Genomic DNA, 19,600 nt, shown 5'->3' with positions numbered 1-19,600 from the left:
ATTAATTAGGTGAAATTTTGTAACAGTAGAAAATGTCGGTATTACTATGCCTTTCGGATTTTACATTATTTCATTAAATTCATTACTTCAGCAAGTATACTCCAATAATTGTGGCTTTCTTTTATTATTATTATTATTATATGATTTGGATAAAGATAAAAGGTCCCTATGTCCCTGGGGATGCTCAAAATAGTTGGTACTTGCTCTTCAACATTTATTAGGTTGAAGCTTAGAAGATGTTATGTTGTTGTAGCTGACATTTATTAGGTTTTGTATAATTATTTTCCAGCTTATTATCATCTCATGCCAGCTTCTGATGATATATATGATAGATCATACTCATAGCTGTGAAGATGGAGCAATCTGCAGATGATATTATTGAAACCAGATGGCTATTTATCTAATTAAGGGGATTTTCTGAATGCTTTATCTATTGATTAGTCAGTCATGGTATTACTCGCGTTTGTGACACATTTGTGTGTGCAGAAGTTGGCAAGTCAGTACTAACAGAAAGAACTGAAGGTTATAAGTATTCCTAGTATCTTAGAATAGGGTTGTATGAACTGTTCATACTAGGGTTGTATGAACTGTTCATACAAGTCAACGTTTTGATGTTTAATCCTATAATTTAACTGTGCCTCCATGATGCAATTATTTTTTTTGGTCAATGGAAATTTTTATTCATTAACCATTTGTAAAGTTATGTACATCACACTTCTCTCATCTGAGATATCTATTTAACTTTTGAAAACAAAAAACTGAAAAATACAAAACTAGAGACAGTTAACTACAAGCTATAATGAGGTCAACCAGTCTTTAAGCTCAGACGGACAGGAGCTCTTTAGAATTATGGTAAACAACTCCACCTTGATTTCTTTGATCAGCACTTCCGGAGTTCTACACATTTGCTTGAAGATTCTCCCATTTCTCTCTTTCCAAATACAGTAGACTGAAGTGGATAAAGCCATTCTTTTAATTCTTTTTTTGTAACCCCTCCCCTTCAATCTATTGCAATACCAATTCATAAGCAAAACCCAATCACAAGTTCTCCACTTGAATTGAAGCCAATTAGTAATCCCATTCCATGATGCAATTAATCCATGATGCAATTACGTTTTATACAAACTATGTTGCTGATAAGTTTGCATGTGCAGCAAACAATGTACAGATTTTGATATGTTTGCTTGTACTCTCCATGTTTATTTCTTTCTAGAGCTTGATTAAGTGTTTATATATGATGTCTTGTTAATTGTGTAACATCTAATTTTCTTCTAGATCCATAAATTCCTTTTTTTATCTGGTCATCTACTCTATTATCTATGAAACTGATATGTTTGCTATTGAAAAACGATGATTTCTGTCCTAGTTTGCGGTGACATGGAAAGGAATGCGTCATCAGACGAAGATGTCGACGTGTGTGAGAACTACGTTGATCCCCATGCTGAGGATAGGGAGCTCAAAGGTCAGCTACTACGTAAATACAGCGGGTATCTTGGTAGCCTCAAACAGGAATTCATGAAGAAGAGGAAGAAAGGGAAACTACCCAAGGAAGCTCGGCAACAATTGCTCGACTGGTGGAATCGACACTACAAATGGCCTTACCCTTCGGTAATTCATCAACACACCCACTACAATTTCGTTTTGCTACTTTATTTCTGAAAAAACTTGTAAAATGTAGGGTTAATTGCATAAACACCCTTGAATGTTATCAGGGCATATCTGCTTATCACTCATGTTCTGAATTATTAGCACGTAAAACAACTCCTGACCATGCCGGAGGCATTATTTTTCCGTTAGCATTGAAAATTCATGTGGTAATCATGTGATTGTCAAAGTCAGACATTTGTCAAGAACATTTTTGAAACTCATGCGGGAATCAAGGACATTTTGGAAATGCAGGTGGGAATCATGTGATGGTCAAAGTTGGACATTTGTCAAGAACATGTTCGAAATTGACGTGTGAATCAAGTGATGGTCAAAGTTAGGACATTTATCAAAAACATGTTTAAGACTCGTGGGAATCATGTGTTGGTTAGAGTTGGACGTTTACCAAGAACATTTTCACATGATTCTCACAGAATGTTAGAAACCAGCAAAACGATAGTGACGTAACAAGGCTAGTGTTGTAATGCTAATAAAATAGCACAATGGTGATAAGTAGTTAAATCCTCAATAGTTAAGGGATGCATCTGCAGTTAATCCTAAATATTATAGCCTACAGTGTGTATGTATAAATATACTGTCTTTATTACTAGAAGCGAAATCCTTTTCCCAACTCTTGACCGATCTCAATTGCGTTGCAGGAGTCTCAGAAGTTGGCGCTTGCTGAATCGACGGGACTCGATCAAAAGCAAATAAACAACTGGTTCATAAACCAGCGTAAGCGCCATTGGAAGCCCTCCGAAGAGATCCAGACTTATGTGGTGATGGGCGACGCATCGCATCCCCACTACTTCCTGGACAACGGCTTCGGCAATGCATACCAGTTGGATGTTCCTCCAGCTCTTCTTTAATCACTGAAATCTAAGCAAATCTAAGCTTTTTCCATGTCATGTCAACTGTGTGCTCTATGAGTGTTGAAGCATTAGGCTCTCAGTTGTAGTGGATTCTATCATAACGCCTGTGTATTATTTGATATACTCGGTGATATGCAGTTGTGTTATTAAGCTTTTATTTTTTTCGCTTTTGTTTGAATTGGATATTGTTGTTTTGTGATGTTGTGATGTTTTTTGTGATGTTTGTGGGTCAATGCGTGTTTGGCTTTGTAAAGTGTCAATTGTCGGTGAAGTTTGGATGTTGAAAATGTTCTCTGAAGTTGCAGGTGGAAAGAGCTGGGTGACAGCTGGTGTGATGCGATTGGTCTGCCTGTTTCCTGTGGCTTGGACATTATTATTGGGAATGCGCACCTGCAGGGCTTTTTGTTTGCGCCTTTCAGTTCAACAAGTAGTTTCCTGGGTATCTACTCGGTCTGTACAAGTGGGAGAATCCAAGATTTACTATTTATACTATAGTAAGTACTACAGATAGAGTTGCAATAAAAGGAGCGGTTCTATGGTGCACTTTAGTGGGCGATTTCCCTCCTGCTAACTTGCACCCCCGCTGTGATTTTGATGGCGAGGAAGAAGAAGAACAATGGCAAAAGGATTCTTAGCATTGGATTAAGATCTTCAAATTCAAACTCGAACGCTTCTGATGAGCTATCCGAGTCTAGATCTGAAGATGGAGATGACGAAGATGTGAGTTCTTTCATCATGGAATCAACTGGACCAAAGCGAGTCTAGATCTGAAGATGGAGATGACGAAGATGTGAGTTCTTTCATCATGGAATCAACTGGACCAAAGGGAAAAGGAAAATTGAAATCTATGGGACGAAGATGTGAGTTCTTTCATCATGGAATCAACTGGACCAAAGGGAAAAGGAAAATTGAAATCTATGGCGGAGATTCTAAATTCCTCAAATTCTTGGATCGATGCTAGTTGTGTTCAGATCTTCTCTGATGGCGGGAATTCAAGATCGTCTACTCTGTAAGTCTCCTTTTCCTAGTATTGAAGGTTTCCTAGTATTGAAGGTAAGAGCTCAGTTAGGGTTTCTTGGGCTGATGAATCTGATTCGAAGATTTCATCCTCTGTTTCTAACCACCTGCAATCATCTTCAAGAATCGCTGATCCAAATCCTGATAATTCAATCTTAGAAACTGAAACTGTTACTGTTACATTGGTTTCGAATGAAAGTAAAGTGCTTAATAGTCCAGCGGAACCTATTGACTTGGACTTTCCTCCTCTTAAAACTTCTAAGGATGTTTCAGCTCAAGAAATCAATCCGAGTAAAAGTTGGACCAGTTTATTTGCTGATAATAGGAAGCCTGGAAGTGGTATGCTTCTAGATTTTGTTCCTTCTGAGACAAATAACTCTGTTGTTTTTGATGAAGAAGAATGGAATGAGGGTGCATCAATATGAAAGTTTTCTCTAATTGGACAGGTCCTGGGCTTAAATGTTAGATTCAAGGCAATAGAAAATTATGTGCATAAAGTCTGGAATCATATTCCTGAAGTTTGCCTGCTAAAATCTGGTTTATTCTTGTTCAAATTTAAGGGGAAAGATGAAATGGATGAAATTCTAAGCAAGGGTCCATGGTTTTTTGGATCCAGGCCAATGCTCTTGAAACCTTGGTCTATTGGAGAGGATGTTCACAAATCTGATGAATCCATTTATCCATTATGGATACAATTGCCTGCATTGAGGTTAAACTTGTGGAACTCTAAATGCATCAGTAAAATAGCTAGCATTATTGGCAAACCTATTGCAACTGATAAGATGACTGCAAATAAGCAAAGGCTTGCTTATGCAAGAGTTTTGGTGGAGGTTAATATGCCCTCTTCCCTTCCAGATCACATCACCATTCAAGGGCCTAATGGTAAATCTTACAATCAGATGATTACATATGAATTCAAGCCTAGATGGTGTGATTTGTGTAAATGTGTTGGTCATGACACAAATTATTGTAAAAAGCAAGCCATAGTCCAAAAGTGGGTTCCTAAGCAAAAACCTGTTTCAAATAATATTCAGGAGGCTCCAGTAACTGTTACAAATGAGGGGAGTAACCATAAGAATAATGTAGGGAGCAGAATGGTAGATCCTATTGGGGGAAATTTTGAGCAAGTTGTGCATGCTCCACTTACTGGCTATGAGGGATTCCAGGAAAATGATTCAAGAATAAGAATTACTGATACTGGAAATGTTCTGTGTCAGAAGCAATCTCCATCTATTGAGAATATTGGACTTATTGACACTGGTTTTAAGTCTATACAAAACAATGGAAATTCTGCACATATTTCAGCAAACTTCAGAATATCTGAACCTGTGCATGCTGTGCATGTTCTTAACTCAGGTACTGGATTCTCTCAAGCTGGAAGCCCCTGGGTTCAAATTCAAAGAAGGAATCTGAAACATCCTGATACTCTTGTTAACAAGTTTTCCCAGCTGGAATCATTGACTCTTGATCCCTCTATAATTGATAGAGGGGGGCTGAATTAAAGATGAATTTATACTTTTGGAATATTAGAGGGCTGAACAAGTCCTCTAAGCAACATCTGGTAAAACTTTTTATAGCTCAATATCATCTATCTTTTATTGCTTTACTGGAAACAAAAATTAGTGACAGGAGAATGCCTATCATTGCTAAGAGAATAGCAAAAGACTGGAATTGCATTACTAATACTGGTTATGCTAGTAAAATCAGGATTATGATACTGTGGGATCCAAATGTCCTGGATATAAATTTTGAAAACTTTTCAGCTCAACAAATTACTTGCACTGTTAAATCTCTTGATGGAAGCTTTAATAGTGTTATCTCAACTATCTATGGACTCAACCATATTGAAGGGCGAAAGGATCTATGGAATGAATTAAGGATCATTCAAAACTCAATTGGGAACTCTCCTTGGCTCTTGTGTGGAGATTTCAATTCTATTATTAGCAATGATGAAAAATTGGGAGGATCTTTACTTACTGAGGCTGACTTCAAGGATTTCAATGACTTCATTCAGGACTCAATGCTAAATCACTTGAAAACCATTGGTTGTTTCTACACATGGAATAATAAACAGGATGATATCTCCAGAATTTGGTGCAGTCTGGACAGAGCTTTGGTTAATGATTCTTGGATCCATAATTTCAATTCTAGCCAGGTTGAATTCCTTCTTCCAAGCTTCTCAGACCATTCTCCTGCTTTGGTCTCCATTCTAGAAGACAGAATTCAAGGTAAAAGGCCTTTTAAATACTTCAATATGTGGGCTAAGCATGACAAATTCCTTACTGCAGTGTCAAGTATTTGGCAATCATATATTCCAGGTTGTAAAATGTATTCAGTTCATACAAAATTTAAAAACCTAAAAGGAGTTCTTAAAGATATGAACAAGAGGCATTTCCACAACATCAGTGAACAAGTCCTGAGAGCAAATCAAAACTTGGAAGAAGCTCAACATAATCTTCAGGCTAACCCTCTATGTTAATCTTTAATCAGTAAAGAGAGGGAATGTTTAGCTTCATATAACAAGTTGCTAGAATGTGAAATGTCCTTTCTCCAACAGAAAGCCAGAATTGCATGGAGTATCAAAGGAGACAGGTGTACAAATTTTTTCCATTCCGTCATCAATAACAATAGGCATCATAATAAGATGATGGTTCTCTACAATGATATGGGTCACAGAATCACAGATGGAGATGAGATTGCAAAGGAATTTGTTTCATATTACAAGAATCTCATGGGTAAGGCAAAGGTTACTTCTAAACCTGATTTTGACATTATTCAATCAGGTCCTTGTCTGACAAATGCTCAAGCCACTTTGCTCTCTAACCCTGTCACCAAGGAAGAAATCAGAAAAGTTATTTTCTCCATGTCTGAAAATAAATCTCCAGGTCCTGATGGGTATGGATTTTCTTTCTTCAAATCAGCTTGGTCTATAGTGGGAAATGATGTTACTCTGGCAATTGAAGAATTTTTTAAATCTGGAAAGCTTCTAGGGGTGGTTAATTCAACTTCAATCACTCTAATTCCAAAGGTGAAGTGCCCTAAAACCCCTGTAGATTTCAGGCCCATCTCATGCTATAATTGCCTATATAAATTTATCTCCAAAATCTTGGCAAACAGATTAAAATCAGTATTATGCTGTTTGGTAAATGAAGCTCAAAGTGCATTTATAAAGGGTAGACAAATCACAAGTAACATAATGTTGGCACATGAATTAGTGAAAGGATATGGCAGGAAACACAAGGGTAGACAAATCACAAGTAACATAATGTTGGCACATGAATTAGTGAAAGGATATGGCAGGAAACACACATCCCCTAGAGTCATGTTAAACATTGACATCAAAAAAGCCTTTGACACTATCAGTTGGGATTTCTATCAGTTGGGATTTCTTGAATGATATGCTTAAGGGTTTGAAATTTTCAGATTTCATGATTAACAGAATTATGGCTTGTGTTACTAGTCCAAAATACTCTATCTCTCTTCATGGACCTCTTCATGGATCTCTTCATGGACATTTCAAAGGAGAGAGAGGCCTGAGGCAGGGTGACCCTCTTTCCCCATATCTCTTTATTTTGGGTATGGAATATCTGTCTAGAAGCTTGAATATCCTCAAGAATGACAACCAGTTTTGATATCATCCCAAGTGTGGAAAAATGAAGCTTACTCATCTTATTTTTGCCGATGATTTGCTGTTATTTGGGAGGGGAGATTTATATTCAATCCAGAAATTGTATCAATGTGTTAGGAAGTTTGGTGAAACTACTGGCTTGGAAGCAAATCAAGATAAATGTTCTGTTTTCTTTGGTGGAGTAAATGAAATAGTTAAGAATGATATTATTAATCTCTTGGGATTCAAAGAAGGCTCTTTTCCTATCAGATATTTGGGTGTGCCTCTCATCAGCAAAAAGCTTTCATATGTGGACTGCAATGCACTCATTAATCAAGTGTCTAACCAGTTTCAAAACTGGATAAAACACATAAAACTCTCCTATGCAGGCAGACTGGTAGTTATCAGGAGTGTAATTCTGGGGATTCAAGTGTTCTGGACTTCTAATTATGTCTTGCCAATCAAAATTACCAGGAAAATTGATGAAATGTGCAGAAGCTTTTTATGGGGGAATTCCAAATCACCCCTTGTTGCCTGGGAATCAGTATGCTTGGGAAGAAAGCAAGGGGGTCTTAGGGTATTCTCTGCCACTACTTGGAATCTGGCAGCTTCATTGAAGCTCTTATGGTTCATTCACATTAACAAAGAATCCCTTTGGATTAAATGGGTACATGGTAACTACTTGAAGCAAAGGGACATTTGGAATGTTAGTCCTAAGATTGGTGATTCCTGAATGTGGAAACAAATATTGAAGAAGAGAGACAAGGCTATATCTATTTGTGGAGGGTGTGATAACCTGTTGGAGCTCCTGAACTCTTGCTTGAACAACTCAAAACCTCGGTTATCTACTCTGTATCATTTCTTCTCCCTAGTTTCTCAAAGAGTGCCTTGGCATGACACTGTATGGGACAAAATGAGCTATCCAAAACACACTTTCATATTCTGGCTTGCAGTGCAAAATCGACTACTTACGCAAGATAGATTGATGAGGAGGGGAGTCATAGATACAAATGTTTGCAGATTGTGTTCAACTGAAAGCTTAGAAAGTCGAAACCATCTTTTTTTTGAATATGGGTTTTCCAGTGAAGTTTGGAATTGTGTCATGAATTGGTTAAAATTCACCTGGAAGTCTTGCGACTGGAGAATCTTATTGGAATGGTTTTGCACTGGACTGATGGGTAAAGGATTCAAGTATGGTATCAAACGTATGGCTCTTGCTGCAACAATATAGAGGATCTGGGTTGAGAGAAATGCTCGGATTTTCCAACAAAAGCAAAAGAGTATGGAGTGCTTGATTAAGGATATTAAGATGGATATTCTTATGTCCAATCTTAATGCACCAATATCGGATGAGAATAAGGAGTGGTTATGCTCCCTGTAAAGCCTGCTCATTCACAATTATTTTTCTTTTTGATTGATTTCAGGTCTTAGTCTTGGTTATCTCATTGTATAGGAGATACTTTGATGTACATAAAACTCTCATATTTGGTAATGAATAAAAATTTTCATTGACCAAAAAAAAAAATACTACAGTGAATATTAGAGGGGGTTTGCTTCAAATCATATAATTTTAGGATATGGATTTTACCACGGGATTTGAAATCCATAGGTAATTTGTTATGGGTTGAGATTTCTAAAACTTTGTTTGTTTCAACAATATTTTAGGATTTGGAATACTATAATTTGTAATATTTTTGTTTGTTTTAAACTTTTTAGAATTTGAAATCCTTAATTTGTTTAACACTTTTGAAATCCACCTCATATCCTACCAAAAAAAGAGGATTTAACAAATTCTTAAATATAATACTTTTTTATTATTTGGGGATTTGATATTCTAAAATTTGTTTTGAAACAAACAACTTTTATGGAATTCTAAAACTCCAAAAAAACCCATTTTTTGATCCTAGAATTTGAAATCCCACCCAAATGGTAAATTTTTTTTGGAACAAACACCCCCTTAATGTAGCATTATTACTGTAGCATACGAGATACTATAGCATTTAAAAAAAATTTGTTATGACAGGGGCAAAGAACTGTAGTGTTCTTTGAAAATACTATAGCATTAATATTGTAGCACGGGTATACTGTAATAATTAAAAAAACACGAGATATTGTAGCAATTCAAAAAAATCTTACTGCAGCACTTAAAAACATAATTACTGTAGCATAAAAAAATTTATCGTCATGCTTTTTGCATGGACAACACACTAGTTTTATTAATGTCAACAATGCAATGCCTACCTAGATATCAGTCCCCCAAGATTCTGATAATTGCATGTTAGTACCTTGAATATCTGAAATTTTGCCCACAGGTCTCTGAAATCTCAATAGTCCTGCAATTTGGATTCTTAGTGATCAACGTACACATCAGTTTTTGTTTGCGCTGAAAACCCGCGCGTTTGAAAAAAATTAGCTGTGGGTTCTGGTCATTGACGGACTAGACTGCAAGGCCCCTTGGGCTTTGAGGGACATATGTGCAAAATTTCAAAAAGATCCCGAGAGACTCATTTATAATATGAAACAAACTGAAGATTTGAGCAACTAATATATATCTAAGAAAAAAAAGCCTAAATATCTCTCGCATGTTTTATATTCACATTTGCAACACCGACTTCATGAAACCCTAGGGTAAATAGCCAGGAAAAAGGGTCAAATACTGGCTGAGATTATGCAATGATGGGTTATATAATTGTGGGCTTATATAATAAAGGGCCGCCATCACAAGTCCAGCCCAACATAACATGCCCTCTTTCTTCGTATCAACCCAGTAGCTCTCCCTCATTTCTGTGACAACTTAATAATACACCACGTGTACACAAGAATTACATTAACTGGCATTATAAAAGCTTCCCTTAACTATGAATAAATAAATACTATAATCCGAAAGCTTTAGTCTCTGTAATATTTTCTAATTATACACACACTTACCTAAACTGTTGAATTTAATACAACATATCTCACAACACAAAGCACCAACCCACCAAAAATGCCATCATTTTCTTCCACTTCAAATTACGTACCAACGGTTTGAGAGCTAGTTTTTGATGCCAAACTAATTGAAGAAACTAACCGCGACACAAGCACAGCTTCATTGCTGACAGTAGCTTTGGATGCAGCGACATCTTCCAACCGCTTCCATAGAAGGTCGCGCTTCTCCTGTGCTTCTTTCTCTTTCGCCTCGTCTTCTTGGAATTTGCGCAAGCAATCCTCAAAAAGATCTTGGTCAGAATCCAAGAAGAGTTTTCTAACATTCAGAGTCAAGCTCTGTACTGCTTGGTTCCAGTGACCTCTTGTGCTCTTTTCTAAAGATGGGAAGATTATTGGTAGAATCACTCTGCGGTTTTGAGTGATGAGATTTCGTATGTGATCATTGTTCCACAAAAACAGAGTTCTTTCAGCAACCTGAAGCATAAAAAAATTATTACAGTTAAACCAAAGCCCTTTTCGTAAATAAAAAACCAACAAGATTAGCATGATATAATAAGGATAGCACGGCCATTAGCATATGTGAACCAGTAAGCACATAGAATAGGAAAGGATATTAAAATGTTCTCAGTGAATGACCAATGAGAACAAATCCAGTTGCAAGTGGTCATAACAACTTCAAGGAGTCCAGAAGCTTGTAAGCTTGTGAATTCCGAAGTTCCATGAGTTTCCAATCCCACAATCCTTTTCCGAACCAATAATACTAAAACGTTTAAGTAAAAAGCAAATAACCAATCTCAAACCAAAAAAACCAAAAAGGTTGTTCTGAAAAATCGACTCTCATCCAAGAGTCTCAAACTAATAACAGCCAGGTAGTATATTCTACTTTGCATGCTGAGTTTCAAAATTCAAGTTCATATTGGTGAACAGAAGAAAGGTGATGAAGTTTGCTGAGACCTTCCATATCAGTCAGACAACAAAGTGCCTGATCAGCAGTGTAAGATAATGAGACAAGAAATTCCTTTCTCATTATTTGGGTATTAAAGGTTAAGCCTCCAGGAGAATTTATTAAATTCAGGTGCATCTCTCTGAACTCAGAGGGCAGGGCATGACTAGGGCATGACTAACTTTAATCTGCCCACAGGGCATCGTGTTTATCATAGTGGATGATCCAATTGTTTATTTTGATTTTAGAAACCTTATGATGTTGTTTAACAATGCGTCAAGCACGAAAGTAAGGGCGGGTTAATTAAAAAACAGTTAGAAAGTTAATGCTGGCTAAGTCAACCATGTGTAGATAAGGTGCTTAGGGAAACAACAGGAGTTTGATGGGAAGGTTGAATGGGCTAATGCTTTCTTTCAAACAAAAACCTTCATCTTTTTCCAATCTTTGCAAATATTAAAGAACATATGGTTTAAATTTCATCAACCATATAATGATTATTTGAGATGAATAAGACAAATGATATACGCATATTTCTAAAAGAAATTTAATTATCAATATTAATATCACATCAATTTCAACTATTATCAATGTGCAACACATATTTCTAAATACGATAATAATAAAGAGCCATGGCAGAAACAATATTAGTGGGTGAGGGTTGTTGAGATTTTACAAACCAACAGATTTCTTTTTGTTTTTGCCATACTCCTGAGTCACTCCTTTATGAGAATATTTGGTTATCCCTTAGCCAACATATATATGCAGGTTTGGTAAATCTTAACCCAGGTTAACTTGTTTAATTTGTTTGTTAGGGTTATCTAAACCCATTTTAAAATTGTTTGGTAATAGATCCTGAAGTTAAAGTATCTTCAAACCTGATTTAACCTGACAACATACGTAGCCTAAAACAGGTACTAAATAAGGACATTTTGCCCAAGCATCAAGTGGTTCAATAATTGAAGGTCTTTTGACAATATAACTAAGTTACAGGGGTTATAAGTTCTTTAAACAATGCTATGTTCATGGATGTTTCAAGGTATGTGGGTCATAACAAGTAGAATGGATGGTTGCGAGACAACTTTGACTAAGGTACTCGGCAGATCCAAGTATCTGAAGTACTTAAACATTGTTTAATAGACGAAAAATAGGATGCAAGTATCTGAAGTCCTTGCAATAATATCATTTTGAATCCATTCCATTTGAATTGGTGCTTTCTACATCACAATTTATTGTGAGGAGGAGACATCTACGATAACTAGCATTAGACAATTTCTTTGTGAAAACTATATCTGGTTAAATGTGGACCACACCATTCTCCAACTTATGGCCTCTTCTCTATGGTACCCATTGTTTTGCTTCATTAGTAGGCTTGCAATAAAACTTTGATCGTTATGGATTAGTACCAAAGATCGAGTTCTAGGCAAGTGGAGCTAACTTTAACAGTTGGAACAGTAACAACGTAAATGGCTCCTTCTACAGTGAGATTATATGAGCAAATGCCTGAACCAAAGTATGTCATTGCTATGGGAACCTATACTATTACAGAACGGATATTCAGTACTAATTCTAATAGCACTTTTTGGGGATTTGATAAGTCAATAACTGTGGATGTCTATTTGCCGGGCTGCCAGCCTAAATCAGAAGCAATTATAGATGCTATAACAAAATTTCATAAGAAGATATCTCAAGAAATCTTTGAAGATAGAACTTTGTCTCAAAAGGAAAATTGTATGTTTTACTACTAATCACTAGTTTATGTTTGACATAGTACTCATACTAGAAATTAAGATCAAGGATTAGTTTATAAATCACTATCTACTTCAGAGATACTTTTTGTAACATTTTTTAAATCCAAAAGTTCAACATCTTCACACAAATTAGTGTATTAGGCAAGGTTTGTCTGTGCATAATAAGAAAGAGTGGGTGAATCTTTCAAAAATTCATTGGAAATAGAAAATACTCGTACAAATACAAATGTGGGTGAAATCAAGAAAGATGTAGGTTCATTTATCTAATTGGTTAGCCAAGCACAAACTGATTCATAGATATTTGGGCTTCGATTGCCGAGGGGTAGAGACTTTACAGATAAAAACTGAGGATTGGGACTCCTTTCCTATCATTTCATACGTATATGGCTACAGTTATTTAAGCTCCCAGCGTGCCTATGGGCTATGATGCAACACCAACGGATTTTTAGATACTGTGTATCAAGGTTTTAAATATTGGCCAATTAATCGATATTATCGGTGATTTATCGATTTTGGAGCCTTCTGCTATGATAAGTTAAAATTTTAATCGGTTATCGTTTTGGGGTAACTATCGGCAACAAAGCAGCGATAAGCTGATAAATCAGCCGAGTTTAGCAGTAAAAATTATCATAATTATCGATTAGTGATCTTAAACATGTGCATTTACATTTGGTTAGTTATCTTAAACACGCACATTTAAATTTTGGTATGTATTTCATTAAGTTTTTACAGTTAGTTTATCTTGTTATTTGCTTCTATGTTATTCAAGATTATATTTTAGGGTATTATATCATGCATGCACACCCTTCGATATGACATTCCGATAAATACTACTTATCCCCGATTTTTGCTATCCGATAGGGATTTTGACTGTTCGATAAATCCCTAATAAACGATATTTAAAACTTTGTTGTGTATCATCTTACGAAAATACGGTACGGTATAGATAAATGCATTTTAGGTTTGCATCCATGTAAAAGTATTGATGAATACACAACAAAGTATTGTTTCATTCAAGTTTCCTATTCATTTTTATGTTTTGTCATAGTACACAACAAACAACAGTAGAAATATCACTTTTACCATAAGTTTCTAAGAACAAAGAGAGATAAAATTAATGGATAAATGCATTTTTTTCATGCAGAAACAGTCATCACTTATAGGGCAAAAGGTAAGACTGTAGATTAGGGAAACACTGACCAATATTTGGTCAAATAAACATAGAACAACACAGGAAGAAAAACTCAAGTTCATGATAACAAAGCTTTAAGGAGGCAATTAGGATATAAAAATGGAATATCAAGGTGTTAATCAATCAGTAAGAACATCACCACAGGGTATTAACCAGAACCTTCAAGGTAAAATGACGCCTTCAAGTTTCTCTTGTGACCTCACAGTACTTCCAAGACTAAAAAGGCAACAGTCTAGGCGATGTATGACTACAGATGCCAGTGAAGATAAAGTGAACCCATTTGATTAATGGAGTTGAAGTAGAGCCCAGAAGAAAACAGCTTCACCTCCTTCAACTGAGTATCCTTTATGCCTGATATAATACTTACAATATATTGACAATTATCCTGTGCCTTTTAACCCACATATAAATGTTGTTTATTGAAGACACAATAGGTGATAAACAAATTAACTGTAGACATTGGTAGATCATCTTAACATATTCACTATCCCATTAATCCTCATGCTGAAAGCATATAGCATGCACAAGATTAAGGGACGGGCTTCATGTTGTGAAAGCATATAGCATGCACAAGATTAAGGGACGGGCTTCATGTTGGCCTTAAGTGAAACATAAATATTGAGAAATATAGAATCCACCTAAAAGAGTCAATACTCAATAGGCTCATCTAGGTCAAAGGTCTCTAAAACCAGTTCTCAAATTTAGATATTGAAATATGTCAGAAGTGGACTTCTATGTGACATCTTGCACTATGATCAGAACAAACTCGACAGCATCATGTATTAAAAGAAATCCATTTTGTGTTCTTGGTATTATTGATTAGGTTCACCCATAAGGCACATGGAGGCTTTTCCAGTTATAAAATACTTTTAGCCATAGCCACTTCAAACATCTGGAGCTTTCACTGACACAAAGCATATAATAAAGTTCAGTTTGTGTGGCAAGGTCAGTATGGTTGCTATGATACAATCAAGGATTCAAGAAAGTCATGTTCGGGGATCAGGAAGATGATGATAGTGTAGCTTTTACAATGTGAATCTTGAATTTGTATAATTCTACTCTTAACAAAAGTATGTGAAACTGACTTGTATATCTCATGATAAATCGATCCCGTGTGGAACATAGGAGGTGGAAATCCAAATAGAAGTAAAAGCAGAGCCAAGGGAAATCCTAGTTCCTACCAACAATAAAATGCCTCTACGAACTGCAGTATGTGCTGATGCTATTACCTCTCATCCAACACAGAAGATTTACTTTCAAAGATAGATATTCACTAGCAAGAATTATCTTAGGCCAAATAATTAGACCCGAGACCAGTCACTCTTAAGGCTTTAAGCAAAACTCAATGTAAAAAAGTTTACAATTTTGTTGTTGGACTGCTCTTGGACTTATGAGGACCACAAAGTTAAACAAATAATGGATTTTTTTTAAAAGTAGACAAGCATATCTGCAAGACCCACATCTTTTGTCACGAATAGGATCTTCTCATAGACTTTTCACTAAAACAATGGTCTCAATATCGTACGTGAAAATGAGTTTGCAATTTGCACATTCTCTCTAAACTGCAAAATAAAGGTCCAATCTTCACCAAAAGACTAAGCTCACAGAGATTATATGCAGTGCTATTCATTTCCCAAACTTCGTTGAATGTATATACCCAAAGAACATAGTCAACTATCTCTCTATGTGCTCTACATTATTCGAGTATCTCGAAACATGGAACATGTCTTTCTCTAGGTATCATTGTTCCCCTACTTAACCCACACTCCTACTTGTAAAAGTTAAGTCATTCAAAAACCAAGATCGTAGTTTTTATCAGATACTGGATTGGACTTTCAAACGTCTTTCTTCAGTTTAAGATCATAATTTTTATATTTTAGTGTCTAAGGTTATATTTTGTTTTTATTTTAATTTTGATAAAGAACATACTACACTACTCATCGTTACACATTAGATGGTCTTCAATGCTTCATGAGGGCCTTAACTTGCTTTTTTGTTTTCTTGAAATATTTTTAGGGTAAAATGGCAAAACTTAAGAGCTTGAAGCCGAAGATAAATGGAGAGGATTTCATATTTAAGTATCTCTTTATATTTAACTACCAACTTCTTGAACAGTTTAGGTATTTTCCTCTTTCTGTTTTCTTTCTTTTTTTCAAGGGAGGGGGTGACAATAGCCACACAAACTACCTTTTGTTTGTTACTCTCTATGATCTCTCCCTCAATCACTTACAATCATGTAGTTGCAATTGCTATATTACATAAGCACAGGTAGCTGAAGAAAATAAGATTGAGGAGGAAGAGATCATAAAAGAGTCTGACAAAGAAAACATAGTTTGCGTTGCCATCATCGCCTTCTCCCCTGATTAGTTAAATATAAAGAGATACCTATATCTGAAACCCTCTCCATTTATCTCCCCTATCAATCTCGAACTTTTGTGCTTATACTCAATGAATTATTTCGAGAACAAGAAAGAATAAGACTATGCCCTCATAAAACACTAAAGACAACGTACTGTGTAGCAATGAGTAGAGTAGGACATTCTTTATCAATTAAAATAAAAATAATTTACAACATTATAGATTAAAATATTAAAAATCATAATATCAAACTGAAGAAAAGACATTTGAGAGTCCAATCCAATATCTGATAAAAGCTAATAATGTACCTTATACATTTGAAGCATGTATCGGTTGTATTAGATATTGACACAGTTTTAGTTGTATTAATACTCGATGAACCCTCAAATAGTCTTTATCAATTAAAATAAAAATAAATTAAAATATTATAGATTAAAATATTAAAAATCATAATACCAAACTGAAGAAAAGACATTTGAGAGTCCAATCCAATATCTGATAAAATCTAATGATGTACCTTATACATTTGAAGCATGTATCGGTTGTATTAGATATTGACACAGTTTTAGTTGTATTAATACTCGATGAACCCTCAAATAGTTTCATGCTCCTTCCCTCCACGATAGATGTTAGCGCATTGCACTTGGTCACAGCTTTCATTCCCCTAATCTTCATTACATTTGACCTTCCAGAAAGAATGTTGTCTTCAAATTTCTCTTGTGACCTCACATATACTTCCCAGATTATATAACTGAACAGTCTAGATGACGTATGAGCACAGATGCCAGTGAAAATACTGGTATAATACTTTGGCAATTATCTTGTGCCTCCTAACTCACAAATAAATGTTGCTCACTGAAGATATAATAGGTGAACCACAAACTAACTTAGTAACTGTACACAGTGGTTGATCATCTTAAGATATTCACTGTCCCATTAGCCCTCGTGTTGTGAGCATAGAACAGACACAGCAGTAAGCGGCGAGCTTTGTATTAGCCTTAAGTGATGCAAGGGAACAAGGAATTCAGAAGCAACCTGAAGTAGGGTCAATAGGCTCCACTAGGTTAAAGATTTCCAAGAATCGGTTCTCACTTTTAGATATTGAAATGTCCAAGGAGGGCTTCTATATGGCTTGCACTATGACCACAACAAAATTAATAGCAACATCTATCAACATGTTTGTTGTTCTTGTTATTATCGTTGAGGTTCAACCATGAAGCACAAGGAGGATTTTGCAGTTATATAATACTTTTAGTCATTAAAAAAAACATTTGGAGGTTTCACCAATGCCATGTACCTTTGTGCGACAAGTCAGGTATATTACCCAAAAAAAAGTCTATATGGAGAAGGTGATGCCGGTGTAGCTTTTAAAGTGTGAATCTTGGATGTGTATAATTCTAGTATTAACAATAGTAAACAAAGCTGCATTATACATCTGATGGTAAATTAATCCCATATGGAAGATGGAGGGTGGCAAATAGAAGCAGAGAGGAGCAAAATCCCAGTTCCTTACAAACAATGAACACCTCTACAACATGTGCTAGGAGCTGATAGCCTGATACTACAACCTATCTCATCCAACTGAGAAGACTTACTTGCAAAGATAGACATCCACAAGCAAGAATTATCTTAGGCCATGTAATTATACCTAAAGACCAGTCAATTCTAAGCTAAAGAGGTGACAGGACAAGAATGCTTTAAGCAAAGCTCAATATGAAAAAGACTATATAACTTACTGCAGTTGGACTGCTCTTGGATTTACCAGGACCACAAAGTTCAAAAAATAATGGATTTTCCAATCTAGACATGCATACCTACAAGACAAACATCCTTTGTCATGAATAGGAGCTTCTCTAGACTTCCTATCAAACCAATGGCCTCATACAATATAATACGTGGAAGAGAGATTGCATATACTCTTTAAACTGCAAAAAGTCCAACCTTCAAAAAAATACTAAGCTCACAGAAACGATATGCAGTGCTCATTCGTTCCCCAAACCTCATTCTAGGCAAATATCCGATGAACATTGTCAAATATCAATTATACCTCTACACGTCCTGCATTATTCGAGTTCTCAAAGCACAAAAGATACCTTCCTCTAAGTCCTACTGTTCCACGACTTAACGCACAGTTCTACTTTTTCTATACTTAAGTCATTCAAGAGACAAGGATCATAGATTGATTATTCTACCTACTTATACAGACAACACACTTACTCAAATCCAGAATTCCATTTGTTGAACCTATAACTCTAAACACCTAACTTGAAGTATGTTTTCAATAACTATGAAACAAAACCAAACTACATTAGCAATTGAACCAGATACAAGCAAAAAACAAACTACCTGAAAATGTGAACTATTAAGGCACCTCCCTATCTGCCGAAACAACGGAATCATACACCTCTGAAACTCCACCGGCTGTGTCAACTCCAGCACCTCTTCCAACTCTCCAAGAAACATCACCTCCTTTGAGCTATTCGTCACTGGCCAATACTTCAGCAGCCCCCTGATCACTATATCCGCCAACTTAAAATCCTTCTCCACAAACTGAGTAATACAATAAGACAACTGCTGATGATAAACCCCAACACACTTTGGCTTATGCAAAGGAATCAAAGCCCTAACGAGAAACAACTTATGCTCCTCCTTTAACGGCAATGCAAACCCATTAATTATACTCCCCAAAATCTCCAACAACTCCCCAATCCCATTATGCTTCTCTGTCTCAAAAATAAACCTGTAGAAAATATTATTAATCGCCTTTCGGATATAAGGGCGATGAACCATGAATTTCCCATAAACCCTATGCAATATAGTCTTCAAGTACTCTCTTTCTCTCTGATCCTCAGAATCAAACAAATCAAGCAATCTCAAAACAAAAGAATGATCAACATATCTCTTAGCAATCTTCGCATCAGTCTCCGGCGATGCCACGAATCTCAAGAAGAACTCGTAAACAATCTGAAGGTGCGGCCACGCCGGGTCCATGGAAGGCTCATCGTCGTCTCCATCGAGCCCGTCGGCAGATCTCGAATCGATGTTATTCGATGAAGGCAGAGACCGAAAGAGGTTAGCGGCGACCATTTCGACGGCGGCGTGCATGGCAGGCTCAGCGAGCTTGGTCGAGTTGGTGGTCGTAACGTAGTCGACGAGCTCGAGTAGGGTTTGGCGCTTGATTTCCTTCTCCTTGAGGTTTTTGGCGGGATCGGAGAAGTCGAAGACGAGGGAGCAAAGAGCGAGCTTTTTGAGGAAAAGCGAGGGCTTTTCAGCGGCGGAGACGTCTCGAAA

At 36.3% G+C, this 19,600-nt stretch overlaps 3 protein-coding genes across 3 annotated transcripts in view; 2 read left to right on the top strand and 1 right to left on the bottom strand.

The window, feature by feature from the left end:
- LOC109841056 (homeobox protein knotted-1-like LET6) overlaps positions 1-2,715 on the top strand; it is a 6,886-nt gene extending 4,171 nt beyond the window's left edge. Inside the window, 3 exon segments of the mRNA XM_020409920.1 lie at positions 1,367-1,608; positions 2,304-2,434; positions 2,436-2,715. Of these exon segments, the coding sequence (XP_020265509.1) occupies positions 1,367-1,608; positions 2,304-2,434; positions 2,436-2,520 (458 nt within the window). The 3' untranslated portion in view covers positions 2,521-2,715.
- Positions 5,038-6,012, top strand: LOC109842532. Its single transcript, XM_020411398.1, has one exon. The coding sequence runs from the start codon at positions 5,038-5,040 to the stop codon at positions 6,010-6,012; it is 975 nt and encodes a 324-aa protein (XP_020266987.1).
- LOC109841055 (serine/threonine protein phosphatase 2A 59 kDa regulatory subunit B' gamma isoform-like) lies at positions 9,953-19,594 on the bottom strand (the record flags this gene model as incomplete). The annotated part of the gene is made up of 2 exons (XM_020409919.1): positions 9,953-10,542; positions 18,656-19,594. Coding segments are annotated over 2 exons (1,329 nt in total), but the record flags the coding sequence as incomplete, so codon positions are not given.

The sequence above is a fragment of the Asparagus officinalis genome, chromosome 5, assembly GCF_001876935.1.
Source record: "Asparagus officinalis chromosome 5, Aspof.V1, whole genome shotgun sequence".
Classification (NCBI taxonomy): Eukaryota; Viridiplantae; Streptophyta; class Magnoliopsida; order Asparagales; family Asparagaceae; genus Asparagus; species Asparagus officinalis.
Note: the sequence above shows the minus strand (reverse complement) of the source record. Positions and strands in the feature narration are given on the sequence as shown.